The 14,984-nt window shown below is 39.1% G+C and overlaps 1 protein-coding gene across 1 annotated transcript in view; it reads right to left on the bottom strand.

Annotated features, from left to right (window-relative positions):
* The window catches only part of LOC108711531 (tetraspanin-15), a 99,565-nt gene that overhangs the window by 59,494 nt on the left and 25,087 nt on the right, over positions 1 to 14,984 (bottom strand). The window contains exon 2 of the mRNA XM_018253385.2: positions 13,236 to 13,421. Within this exon, the coding sequence (XP_018108874.1) occupies positions 13,236 to 13,421 (186 nt within the window). The remainder of the gene's footprint in view (positions 1 to 13,235; positions 13,422 to 14,984) is intronic.

Raw genomic sequence — 14,984 nt, forward strand, 5'->3', positions numbered from 1 at the left:
CAGGAGTAAAACAATACAGGGGAAAACTTCTCAGTTTGTCACACACACACACTGACACTACCTGCTCATCCTCCGGGATATTAACCCATCACGTAAAAAGGCAACCTTTCTTGCGTGCAAATCCGCTGGCTCTCAGCACTGTGATACATTATTGGTATTAACCTCTGTGCATCTACGAAATGAGCAGGAAAGTAAAACCCGCGTTTCTCTTCCCAGTACCGCCGATGATAAATTAGATCATTACGTTAGGATGAAAGAACAATATTTTGTTACTGAAAATGGTAATCATTTATACAGTGAACACTATTCTGTGCAAGGGCTAGACTTCCAAGGTATTAGCTTCACTCTTTAGCTGCCACAGGCAAGGTGCCAAGGGCAATACAGAAGGTGCATAACACCTTGTTAGTTGCTCCGTGTCTGCAGGTTGCACCCTGAGAAGCAGCTCTTAAAGGAGAAGGAAACCTAGTCGGCGCAAAAACCCTCCCCCCCTCCCGTGTGTTGCCCACCCTCCCTCCTCTCCCCTGGTCTACCTGTCCCACTGGGCAAATGCCCCTAACTTGTTACTTACCCTTCTGCGCAGGTCCAGTCTATGGAGTTCACAGACGCCATCTTCTTCCAAGCGATCTTCTTCCTGCTTTGACCAGCGCATGCCCAGTAGGAGCATTTCGCCGGTACGATCTACTGTGCATGTGCCAAAAGTCACAAAGTAAAATTGGAAAACTTCGTGACTTTTGGCGCATGCGCAGTAGATCCGTACCGGGAAATGCTCCTACTGCGCATGCGCCAAAACGCCGGTCAAATCAGGAAGAAGATTGCGTGGAAGAAGATGGTGCCTGTGAACTCCGTGGACTGGACCTGCGCAGAAGGGTAAGTAACAAGTTAGGGGCATTTGCCCAGCGGGACAGGTAGGCCAGGGGGGAGGAGGGAGGGTGGGCAACACACGGGAGGGGGGAGGGTTTTTGCGCCGACTTCTCCTTTAAAGAGTTGCGCCTAATTCTAGGAGCTTGTCTCTCTGTGTTTGGTGGTATTTTATAACTGCATCTGTTAATACAGACCCCCCCCCAAAAAGCCTGAAGGGAAGTCAGTAAATATAAAGGGCAATATAATAACAGGCTCATGTGCAGCCAATCAGAAGTTTTCTTTCAAACAGAAGACCAGTAAATACTTTTTGGTTGCTATGCGTTTCTAGACCTGAGTAACTAATGGAAGAGACATTAAAAGTATAATTTATGACTGCAAATGCAGTGTGCAAAGTGCAAATGTTTGGATGCAAGTAGCCATGTTTTTTTTTTATCCATAATGCAGTTTCCCCTATTATTACAGCATACTTGCAGCCATGACTGGGAGATACAGGGGTCCAAATATGTGCAATGACAAGTTTTTAAATGATTTGCCTTCTTCTTCTGACTTTTTCCAGTTTTCAAATGAGGGTCACTGACCCCACCTAAAAAGCAAATGCTCTGTAAGGCTACTTTTTATTACTCATGTTCCACTACTATTCATATTCCAGTCTCTTATTCGAATCAACGCATGATTACATGATTAGGGTAATTATGGGATTAGCATCCATATTGCTGAAACTGCAAACTGGAGATCTGCTGAATAAAAAGCTAAATAACTCAAGAACGGCGAAAAATAAAAAATGAAAACCAATTGCAAATTGTCTCAAAATATCATTCTCTGCATCATACTGCAACAGTTAATTTAAAGGTGAACAAGGCAGGAAGGGAATTGGCATGGTAGTCAAGGGGTGTGAAATTACATCACTGGGGAGACGGTCAGTCAAATGGAGTCATACGTGGCACTGCCCATAGGTTTTCTCATGGCCTGTAAAGAGATGGCATAAATATACTCCAGCAAAAAATTTGAGGTTATATTGATGCTTTATGGCACTGCACTATGATGTGTAATAATTGCAATGTTGTTAACGTGAAGATGGGGAAACAGAGAGGAATCTTGTCAGGAACACAGTTCAAGCAAGGGACTTGTTGTAGTGAAAGAGGTGGACCTTCAGGGGCAGGGTTTAGGCAGATTGGAAGAGTGTTAGTCAAATCAGAGGTGGGATTGGGAAGATCAAGGGTGGGATTGGGAAAATCAGGGGAGGCATTGGGAAAATCAGGGGTGGGATTGGGTAGATCAGGGATGGGATTGGGAAGATTAGGGGTGGGATAGGGAAGATCGGGGGTGGGATTGGGTAGATCGGGGGTGGGATTGGGTAGATCAGGGGTGGGATTGGGAAAATCAGGGATGGGATTGGGAAGATCAGACAGGTATTAAACTCTACAGGCGGCACTACCAACTGTGATTCTTCTTCAGATATTCTTCTGTTCTGGGTCCTGTGCTACCGTTTTGGGTGTGAAGGAGCATTTTGACACAGACGTTTGCATCAAACATAATAAAAAACAGGTCAGTTAAAGCACCAAAGATCCACCTTTTGTTCAATTTAAGATTCAAGGGGAACATGGCAGCTGCTTTTTCCTGGTATAGGCTTTATTATATTTCATAGCTATCTCTTCATTGCTTATAGTACATTATTTAACTATGTTATAGATTTTTTTTAACATCATAATGTTTCACCCAACTGTGGTTACTATTTTTTTCTTCAAAACTTTTATGCAAAAGAGCGACCCCAGATCAATCACCTAACACGTGTACTGTGTCTAATGGACACAGAGCTGGAAAGAGATTATTTATATCGAGGCTGAAAATATTTCTGTCTGGCTTTTACTCTTGCTGAATGTCACACAGTCTGAGGCACTGGTGGAGGCAGAATGAAGACTTGCATCTAAACAAAGCTTTTGCTCCGGGAAAGACAAGACTTTAAAAGCAATTGTAACAACTGTCAGAAAAAGGAAAGGCCAAACCTTTATCTACATATCAAGGTCTCTCACAGGCCTCCAACTTTATGCTTGAAGGTCACTGATCCTTTCAGCAGGTCAATGTATGGCTTGAGGCAGTACAATTCCCTCAGTAGGCCCTCTGGGATAGTGGTTTGTATAAAAAATTTTTTTTGAAAACTGCAGACCTGTTGTGCTCACATAAGGAATTTCTAGGTGGCCCCAATGCAGCCATAATTATTATTAACATGCATCTTTAGAGCACCAACATATTGCGCAGCGCTGTAAAATAAATGTGTTTATACAAAGGAATTACATGAATTACATGCATAGAACATACAGAGTTACATACCATTACGAATGGTATCCCAAACCCAGAACAAACCCCAAGCTCTCGGGCCTTGGCTTACCCTTCTGCCTATAACCACCGTCTTTCTCATTGGGAGGAGCTCTCCGCTACTTGGATGCCGCCAGGTATTATAGTGAGAGGACCAAGGGGGAAGTTCTGGGCAGGCAAGGAAACCAAACATGAACTATAGAACAGGGAACAAGGAATGTAATCAAGGACAGGCCGAGTCGATACCAATCAGGCAGAGCAGTACCAAATCAGGAGACAAGAGTGTAGTCAAGGTCAAAAACACCAATATCGCAGTACAGTAACAGGATCCAAGAGAGTAGTCAATAAACGGGCAAAGGTCAGGACAGGCAGCAAACTAGGAATGGTCAGGGACAGGCCCTGAGCTTACAATCAAAAAGGGAAGGGAATGAGACCCTAGGGGGCCAATTCACCAAGCTCGAGTGAAGGATTCGAAGTAAAAATACTTAGAATTTCGAAGTGTTTTTTGGGCTACTTCGACCATCGACTTTCGACTACGAATCGAAGGAATCGGACTAAAAATCATTTGACTATTCGATAGTCAAAGTACTGTCTCTTTAAGAAAAAACTTCGACCCCCTAGTTCGCCATCTAAAACCTACCGAACTCAACGTTACCCTATGGGGACCTTCCCCATAGGCTTTCCTAAGTTTTTTTGGTCGAAGGATAATCCTTCGATCGTTGGATTAAAATCCTTCGATTCGAAGGATTTAATCGTTCGATCGAAGGATTATTCCTTCGATCGAACTATTTGCGCTAAAATCCTTTTAATTACAAGTCGAATATCGAGGGTTAATTAACCCTCGATATTCGACCCATGATGAATTTGCCCCTACGTGTGGGAGAGGACATAATATGGGGGGGAAATCATTTTAATAATTTATTATGACATTATATATATATATATATATATATATATATATATATATATATATATATATATATATACACACACACACACACACACACACACACACACACACACACAAGATTTCACATATCCACTAAAAGCAGAACTATTTGTGTTATGCAGCCACAAAAAAATGACAGGGCCCCCAAATCAGCATAAACGCATACAGTGCCTCGACAAGGTCCCGCTAACACTTGCTGGGCTACATGTCCCCGCAACACCCATTCCCCTGGGAATATATGGCATCAGAGAGAAAACATACAGCAGTGCATGAATCACATCATTGAAAATATTCCTAGGCTCCCTACTCCTAAAATCTGCCCCCACGGTTCAAGCAATATTAAATGCATGCTGGTACAGATGGTAGAAAGTATCGCAGCAAGACAGTGACCCAGAGCAGTAAAAGGCACATGGACTCCCAGCATTAAATGTCACAGTGACACAGAGCATTAAATGCCACAGCCATTCCAAGAATTAATTAGCACAGTGACCCACAGTATTAAAAATGTATCATGACCCACAGAATTAAACTGCAGAGTGGCTCCAAGAATTAAGTGGTACAGTGACTCCCAGGTCATCTCAATAGCAAAAATAAAGAAATAAGGTATACCCATTTACTGCATTCAGTGAATGACCCTTAGGTGGTGTAAAAAAAATAAGAGATCAGCACCAGGTTTATTTCATCACCATAACATTTCCAGACACTTAATAAATATATATATATATAAACAACAATTCCTAATTCTAAGCTGTATACACAGTGAATGCAGTAACATACAGATGCCTTAACTCATGCACTAGTAAATAACAAAACATATACATATATACATATATATATATATATATATATATATATATATATATATATATATATATATATATTTATTTATATATGTGTGTGTGTGTGTGTGTGTGTGTGTATTCAATAAACAAATTCCTCCAGTTAACAAGAACTCATTTCCCCACATAGCTGCCCAAACTCATAAAAAATTCATAGTCCATTTGTTCTAAAGCTACTGAGAAACCATAGTCCATGTTGGATTACTGAAATAAATAGATATCAGTACAGGCAAAATGATACAGCCTGTGGAAGCATTAGTCCAACCCCACCTACAGGACACAATTATGGTACTGGCTAAGGGCAGTATTGTTGTTCATTGTTGTTCATACTTTATATAAATATATATATATTCACTTGTTTTTGCTTCCCTCATTCCATCAGTCACTGATAAGTTTTATTTAGTAGGATTAAATAAAATTTATTAGTACAGGTATGGGACCCGTTTTTCAGAATGCTCTGGACCTGGGGTTTTCCTGATAATGGATCTTTCCGTAATTTGGATCTTCATACCTTAAGTCTACTAGAAAATCATGTAAACTTTAAATAGGTTGGTTTTGCTTCCAATAAGGATCAAGTACAAGGTACTGTTTTATTATTACAGAGAAAAAGGAAATTTGCATTATTTGGATAAAATGGAGTCTATGGGAGGCGGCCTTTACGTAATTTGGAGCTTTCTGCATAATGGGTTTCTGGATTGCGGATTCCAAAACTGTATTAGCATTAAATATAATATGTGCTATTATTTTCAGTTTATTAGTCTAGTAGTCTAAATCTAGTAGCCAATTTGTTAGTAAATCACTTTTCCTCTCTCTTATAGTCCTGTGATTCTGTAGAAACACTATTGATGCATATTATTTAGAATGGTTCCATTTCTAGATCACCCCTTTTCTTTCTTATTCTTCTCTTGGCAGCCTTAAAGAGATACTGACACCAAAAATTAAACTTTTTTTTTTTTTTTTTTTTACATCTATCATAACATTGTCTTGGCATTCTCTTTATAATTTTGTGATTGAAGTATTTGCCCAATGCCTTTACATTAATTATTTATGAGGAAGCTGCCATATTTGTACAGCAGTAGTCCGTTAGCAATAGAAACTCTAACAGGCAGGTTGAGAAGAGACAGTCAATTTTAGGAACCTAAAGTATCAATTACTTACGAAAGCAAAAAACGATCAATATGACCTATAGGTAACTTTAAGGGGTATATTTATCAAGGGTTGAATTTCAAATTTGAAAAACGTCGAAATTCACATTCAAAAAGACAAACCGAAATTAAGTCTAAGTTTTTTTTGGCAGAATAGGTCAGTTTTCGATCGAATAGGTCCGTATTTGGCCGAATTCGAATCGTACGAATCAAAGTAATATCGCATTCGATCAAGTTCGAATCAAAGTTTTTCCCAAAAAAGACTTCTACCACCAATTGACTCCAAATAGGTTCCCCATAGGCTAAAACAGCAATTCGGCACGTTTTAGATGACTATTCCCTAGTACACAAAAAATAGCTCGAAATTCTAATTTTTTGAATTCTAGAAATTCACCTCGACCTTTGATAAATCGGCCGCTAAATGTACTGGTTTCAGTGGGAGGGAGTTGTACTGTATTGTATAAAAATATCCAATAGTGTCCATGCCTAGAACAGACTCCAGGACTTTAGCTATTTGATTTACTATTACATCATAAGGGTCATTTATTGATGGCAAAGAACCCGTTTTTCGTGGTACAGTCACGATTTTGACAGCTCAGCCCGCAGTCCCGGGTTTCTTACGTAAATGTCCCCAGTTTCTCTTTAATCTCCTGCACTGAACATCCAGAAAAAAAAGTTTCTAAAATGTAATTAATAATAGACTTTTGGCAGAGAGCCCAGAATATTCGGCACCTTCACTTAGATACATTTGTAACTATTTATGGCAGCCCCTACACAAATGTCTAAATATGAATTTGCAGGGGGAGTTCTATGCAAGCCAGAAGCTATGTATGCATTATTTACTATATATGGGGGGGGCCCTGATATTCAAATGGTCTAGTGGTTTGTCTGTTTTTGTTTCTTTTAACCAATTTGACATTTCTCTTATGAAGAAAAACAATTAAAAATCACAGACAGGAAAAAGTAATGAAAGCAGTTAGTTTTGTAAGCCTTCGTCTGCCAGGAAAAGCGACTTTCCCTTTACATTAAGCGCCTTATTTCTCATTAAATAGTTACTTTCACTAAACAAAGAAATACTTTCTTCTTTTCAACTGTAGTCCCAAAAGAAAGAAAAATTATGCAAACATGAACAAAAAGAATGTAAATACTCTCGAGGCTGGAGATATTTCATGTGTGCTGCAGGAGGAAGGCAAGGTTAGCCCATGAATAATTGATAGCACTCAGTTAATCAGCACCAGTGATTATATCAGCAGACTTCGACGCTTGGTAATTTCCTGATTTGTGTCGTGGAGCGATCGATGTGCTGAAGGTGCTTGCAATGGCCAACGGGGACTTCACATATTTAAATGGAAAGGGAATATAAAATGTTGCCTGTCTTAGTTATGTGGGGTAGAGGGGGTCAGAGAAGATGGGGCCCTGGGAAAAAATACAGATGTGAGCACTGTTCAACATGCAGCTATAGTTGAACTATAATATTAGAAATATATTGATAATCGTCCAACAGCCAGCGCTGGCCATGAATCCTATTAAGGTTACTAAAGGGATACTGTCATGGGAAAAACGTTTTTTTTTTTCAAAAGCATCAGTTAATAGTGCTGCTCTAGCAGAATTCTGCACTGAAATTTTTTTCTCAAACGAGCAAACATATTTTTTTATATTTCATTTTGAAATCTGACATGGGGCAAGACATATTGTCCGTTTCCCAGCTGCATGTGCATGTGACTTTTTTTTACTGCTGTACTGCAAGTTGGAGTGATATCACACACCCCTCCCTTCCCCCCAGCAGCCAAACAACAGAACAATGAGAAATTAACCAGATAACAGCTCCCTAACACAAGATAACAGCCTGGTAGATCTAAGAACATCACTCGACAGTAAAATCCAGGTCCTACTGAGACACATTCAGTTACATTATGACTATGAAGATTTTCATTCATCCAGGTCATGGTATATCTAGTATAGGTAAATCTAGTATATTTACCTATACTAGATTCAGTTACATTGAGTAGAAGAAACAACGGCCTGCCAAAGCAGTTCCATCCTAAAGAGCTGGCTCTGTCTGAAATCACATGATCAGGCAAAATGACCTAAGACGGCTTGCAACTAAAAAAATACACTTGCTGGTTCAGGAATGAAATTTTATATTGTAGAGTAAATTATTTGCAGTGTAATTTAGAAATAAAAACGACATTATAAAAATCATGACAGAATCCCTTAACAATTTTTTCTGGATACATGACCCGCTCTAGACTGATAGGGCATCACTACAGTACAATATGTCCAGGGCGGAGTTTGTAAAAGTAACCAGGGTTTGGAGTAAGGAGGTTCTGAACTACAACTACTTTCAGCTGTTTGTAGGGTTGCTACCTTGTCAGTATTGAAGCTGGATCCCAAAGTAATTAATAGGAAAGAAAGAGAAACGTATACTGTAGAAGGCTGTTAAAGGTGTTGTTCACCTTTAAATTAACTTTTATTATGATATGTAGAGAGTGCTATTCTGAGACACTTTGTATTATTATTATTTGTGGTTTTTGAGTTATTTAGTTTTTTATTCAGCAGCTCTCCAGTCTGCAATTTCAGCAATCTGGTTGATAGGGTCCAAATTACCCTAGCAACCATGCAGTTTTCAATAAGAGACTGGAATATGAATAGGAAAGGTCTAAATAGAAAGAGGAGTAATACAAAGAAGTAGCAATAACAATCACTTTGTAGCCCAACAGAGCATTTGTTGTTTAGATTTGAATGTTGGGAAAAGTCAGAAGAAGAAGGCAAATCATTCAATTGAAAGGTTGCTTGGAATTATCCATGCTATGGCATACTAAAAGTTAACTGAAAGATACTTTTTCCAGAAAAGGTGGCAACCCTGTCTGTAGTGGATTGGTTTAGGTGTTAAAACAGGTGTAAATAAAATGGAAAAGTCCAATCTCCCAGGAAAGATATTACAGCAAATGCAAAATGAATTGCAGCAATGGAAAACAAAAGGGCTTAACTTAAATAACTATAGCTCCTATAATGTATGATGGAGAACTGGAATGGGTCTCCTGGACAGAATATCGGTCATCTCTCCCTTCTTTGTTATAGGTCATTAGCCCAAGAAGAACCCCACCGATTACTTCCTTCCCAGTCATAGCAAAGCATTTTATTTAAAATAATACATTCTCCATTATAACAAGCATAAATTGGCCAAACATATGACTCAATAAGTCTGCAGATGGGATGTTTTAAATACTATAAAGCATGTGGAGATGATCTTTGGTGCACTGCCACTTCTTTAGCAATGGACACAGGCAATCTCCATCCATTCCTTGAGGAATATGCATGACTGGACAGTTGATCAAGTGAAAAGTGTCATGTTATTGTTGGACTGCATACAACGACCAATACACAGATGCAGGAGTAGTTCCTTAGAGTTGTCCCATCCCGTTAGCACTGAGAATGTAAAACAATTCCAAGGGCCTGGTGCAGTTAAACAACAGATACTTTAGCTTGAAGAAGCCCCCTAAAAGTAAAATGAGCCTATGGGCAATGATGCTGTTTGCCTTCTCCCAAACAAAGAAACAAGGGTTTGTGCCATAGAATGGTTAAAGCTTATGTGTTTGAAATAAAAATATGCCCAGTGTGGCCTCCCTCCCCAAGCTTTGCTGCTAGTGCGAGCACAGTCAGTACATTTACAACAGAGCATATTAGGCTCAAAATATGACTATGAAGATTTTCATTCATCCAGGTCATGGTATATCTAGTATAGGTCAATCTAAAAACAACTGGACTTGCTGAGTAATCAATGAAAACTCCTAGAACTCCTTCTAGGAGTTGCATGACACATTGGATAATCCTATCACAGTAACTACACAGAATCTACACCTCTGTGAATTTCAGATGTCACCTCTTTGAAGAGTTACAATGTGCCATTGTGATTGGATTAGTGGAAGAGTTTATATGCCGAGAACTTCCCACACCAGTCAGTTGAACTGAAGAAGCTGCTCGGATGAGTAGTGAAACGTCTTCATTGATTACTCAGCATGTCCAGTTGTTTTTAGATTGACCTATACTAGATATAGGCTCAAAGTAAAAACTGCTCTTGTGAGGTCACTAGAAAAATGGTTTCCCTAGTTTTTTTTCAGAATTGACCTGATCTAATTTTATCTCCCCAGGCCAAGGTCAGATAGGAACATACAGGAGAAAGGTAATTTGCTCAATGCACATTCCCTGGTCCCCTGTTTCATAAGTAATTCAGTATCTATGTAAGTGCATTTAATTTCAAAAATAGGTGTTTTTAGTTACCAAATTATGATCATAAAATTGCCAAGTCACCATGCCATGTCAAGGTAAACCCCTTGTGGTGGTCTTAACTATTTCCCTCCGGTCATATTTGTTGGCACTTCCAGACATGGTATCATTTCTTGGGAAAGGTATCTCCTGACCTGGGTATTGGTCTCAATAACAAGCTTGATCCTCCCCTGCCATTATCTTTCATAAGGAGAGAAATTGCCAAGATCAAACTATTCATTTCACAAGCTTAATTCTCCTCCCCGATTGCGGCTATGACAGGTAATGTTGCCACCACCTGGACAGCCTGGTTTTCAGAGGGGCTGTTCAGGTGAAAACTGCCTGTCTGGAGTTCCAAATTAGGAAATGCAGACAGGGCTTTAAAGTGAATGGCTTGGCTTTCAGCCAATTGTCAAATGCCACGTCATAACCCGGCCCTCTGATGACGCCACCCCTAAAAAGTCACCTGGTCCTGATGTCATCTGCCCATCCCTGATATTATCGGCACCAGAAGGTAGCAACCCTATTTAAAGGAGAGAGAGAGATCACCTAGACTTACACCTATTTTTAAAGGCATACAACCACCATTCCTCCCCCCCCCATTCTATATTGTTTTGGGACCATATTTATAGACCAATGGGTGTGCAGCTAAAATCTGCCTGGGTATATCTAACTTGAATCCACAGAGTAATCTCTGCCATTTCTCAAGTTTTGCAGGGTACAGTGAGGCCAGAGCTTCTTCTTAAAGGAGAAGGAAAGCTCCAAGACAGTTTATTGCCAATAGAATAGCCACAATAGTGCAAGCTAGAACACTATATTTATTCTGCAGAATGCTTTACCATAAACAGCTCTAGACACTGTCTCTGTTTGTTTAGGATAGAAGCTGCCATATATGCTTGGTGTGACATCACTTCCTGCCTGAGTCTCTCCCTGCTTACTAACAGCTCTGAGCTCAGATTACAGTAGGGATGGGAGGAGGGAGGGGGAGAGGAGCAAACTGAGCATGCTCAAGCCCTGCCTTGGAGGTTTCAGCTGAAAACAGGAAGTCTGATACAGAAGCCCATGTGTACACAATAAAAGCAAAGAAATGCTGTGTTTCTTTTGACAGAGGACTCAGAGCAACATTACTTTGAGGGTTTACTGGTGTATTTATATAGACCTTTCTGATAAAGCTTACTTAATTTTAGCCTTTCCTTCTCCTTTAAGGAGATTGACAATTATTAGCTTTTCATAACGATTTATGCTTGTACCGTGAATTTTTTATCAGATAGCTTCAACTAAAAAGTAATACAAATGTGATATTCAAACTGAACGTGGGAAATATTCAAAAAGATGAAACGATACTATCTGCTTTGCATTCAGCGGAGCTCAGTAATATCTCTTTCCTCAGAAGCCACTGATGATAATATTGCAAATATATCTCTCATTTGCATGATAGTAAAGTGAATATGTGTGATTAAATAGACAGCAGCACTGGGACAGCATGTTGAGTTTACACAAATGGATGCGTTAGATTAGTCTTGTAAAAAAAACAAACTGATTTTTGTACTTTCTTAAAGGAGACATTTTGTGAAAAAAATAAGAATGTACCAGTTCGTTATACTCATTTACATATAGAAGTATTGTGCTTAAAAAAGTAGGATTTCAAGCCGATATATTGAATATTTATGCAAAAACTCTAATAATCCTTCCCTTCCCTGCTCCCTGAATTCCCAGGCTGTGCAGGGGGAGCTGGTGGCTCTCAGCTCGCTGCACTGTAGGACAGGAACCAATCAGCAGCTAGCAGGACCTGATAGGGAACTGAAGCCTGTCTGTGCTTGTGTGACTGCAGGGCTGTGATTGGCTGTCCCTCTCCTACTGTGCTTCCGGCAGGGACCATTAGGACACGCCCACCCCTCATTTGAAACACGGACAGGGACCAGTGAACATCTATAGGGAGCTCCAATAAAGCGGCTATTTTTAAAAATAATATTAATTTTTAGCACCATGTAAAAGCAACACCATACAGTATATCACTTATAATTGCCTACAAAATTAGGCTTTATTATTTAATCCTATATGTCTCCTTTAATAGCAAAAGATTAGGCATAATCAGTGGTCCTTATTTAAATCACCAATTATTGTTTTAAAGCCTGAGAAGATAAAGATTGTTAAAGGAATATTAAAATCCTATTTTTTTTTTTTTTATATCGTCAACTTCTCTCATATAAACAAATCAACATATACTACATAAGAGAACAATGGGATTTCAGACCATTGATCTTTTTTTTCTGGGTGAAAATACTGAGCTGGCTGGACATAATTGCAACTTCTTTATTGTACTTTGTATGCCAATAATGAAACTATATAATTTGAAGGAACAGCAGTAAATAACTTTTGTTTTACCCTTTGGATTATTTGTTTTCTATGCTAAGAAAACAACAGCTGTGCATTAGATGGGTACAATAGCCCCTACAGTCAAGCACTGGAAGCACTACAATATACACTAGAGTTTGTAATACTTCATTTGATAAAGATTGTGCGACCTTGATAAACTAATTTACCATACAGAGGAGTAACCTACTCATTATATTCCTCTGTTATGCCAATATCAGTTATTAACGCTGACTCCAGAGAGCAACCCATTGTCAATCCCATTCTAGGGGAGGACGTTGTCACATACTTTGCCAATTTACCAACTGTAACAGATACAATACAGTCCTGTGTTAGAAAATGCACATTTTTCTCACTTCATATCAGTGTCATAGCTTGCAACGACCATGTAATGTTCTGCCTATATTTTGATTTCCCAGAGATTCTGCATGAAGTGCATTTTAGTCACCTTTTTCCTCCAAATACAGAACTCATCTTGCAAACACTTACTATTTTCACCAGCAGTATATTGTCTCGGAGGGATCCAACCATACCGATAAAGGAGACCGCAAACATAATGATGCCAAGTAGAAGCAAGATGATCGCTGGTGCCAGAAAGATTCCCTCTAGAGTTCGGTGCTTCTGTCTTTCACTTTCTGCATAAATGCCAATACACAGGATCAAAAGACCTATGAGCTAAAGGATACAAGATGCCTGGTTAACTTCAAAACACCGTAAGTTCTCAACAGACTTCCAAAAATACGTAAATATTTTTTAAAAAAAAGGGCTTAAAGGAGAAGGAAAGTTGTTAATCACGTGGGGGTGCCGAATGTTAGGCACCCCTAAATGAATGTATTTACTTACCTGAAACCCCGGGCCGGTGCTCCTTATTCCAGTGAGCACCACGGAGCTTATCTCCCGCTTCTTCTGTCTTCAAATTTCCCGGGGCAGACACATGCGCAGTAGAATGAAAAAGTTAATTTTTTTAGTTAAAGTTCGGTTTTTCACTCTAATGCTCATGCGCAGCCGCGAGAAGCCGGAAGTGATGCGATCCATGGTGCTCACTGGAATAACCCCAGGTCGGTTCCGTTTTCTGCTGATAAGAGCACTGGCCAAGGGTTTCAGGTAAGTAAATACAATCACTTGAGGGTGCCTAAGATTTGGCACCCCCAAGTGGTTAACTACTTTCCTTCTCCTTTAACCTTTGTCAAAAAGGAGGATTAGTAGCTGTTACTTATAGTACTGTAGTTGTGCCCTATAGGAAACAATTAAACCTATTATTAGACACCTACTAATAACAATACATAAAAGTATTACATTTAAAGGGCAAGTCAATCCCAAAATAAAGCAACTTTCCAATATACATTTATTAAAACATTTCAGTGCTTTTAAAGGGGTGGTTTACCTTTAAGTTAACTGTTAGTATGTTATAGAATGGCCAATTCAAAACATGTTTTATGGGATGCAGTTTGACAGAAAGGGATTTTTAAGTAGATGCACATACAACAGGCACTGTAATCCTAATCTTACTAACTCATTCGTGACTGTTGCACAGGTATTGTGTTCTTTGTCAAACAATGAGAAGAGGAAACGAGAAATACAATCAAAATATCAATAAATGGTTTATCATCTACACATTTTCCCATACTTTATCATTTTAAAACCAATTATATATCCTAAACTAAAACACCAGTTCAATATGAATTATTTGCCTTCTTCTGACTCTTTGCAGCTTTCAAATTGGTGTCACTGACCCCATCTAAAAACAAACGCCCTGTAAAACAACACATTTATCGTTATTGCTACTTTTTATTATTTGTCTTTCTATTCAGGCCTCTCCTATTCATATTCCAGTTTCTAATTGAAATCAATGCATGGTTGCTAGGGGAATTTGGACCCTAGACAACAGATTGCTGTAATTGCAAACTGGAGAGCTGTTGAATAAAAAGCTAAATTACTCAAAATGTCTTAGAACATCACGCTCTACATCATACTAAAAGTTAGCTCAAAGGTGAACCCCTTTAAAGTTAAGTGTACAAACAAGTGCTGTTACTTTTTTTTCCCCCAATGTTGCAAAAGTCTTAGTTCCCCAGCAAAGACAGGTCTGTTAATCAGTTGCCTTGTTTTACATTGTATCAACAGTCTGAGCCACCAGGGCAGAGAAAAGACAAAAAAAAGGAGGTTGTGGGTGCACTCCTAAGGCTAAATTATAATATGTTTAAGTACAATTGAAGTGCTACTGACCTGGCCAGTTAATCA

This window comes from Xenopus laevis, chromosome 3L, assembly GCF_017654675.1.
Source record: "Xenopus laevis strain J_2021 chromosome 3L, Xenopus_laevis_v10.1, whole genome shotgun sequence".
Classification (NCBI taxonomy): Eukaryota; Metazoa; Chordata; class Amphibia; order Anura; family Pipidae; genus Xenopus; species Xenopus laevis.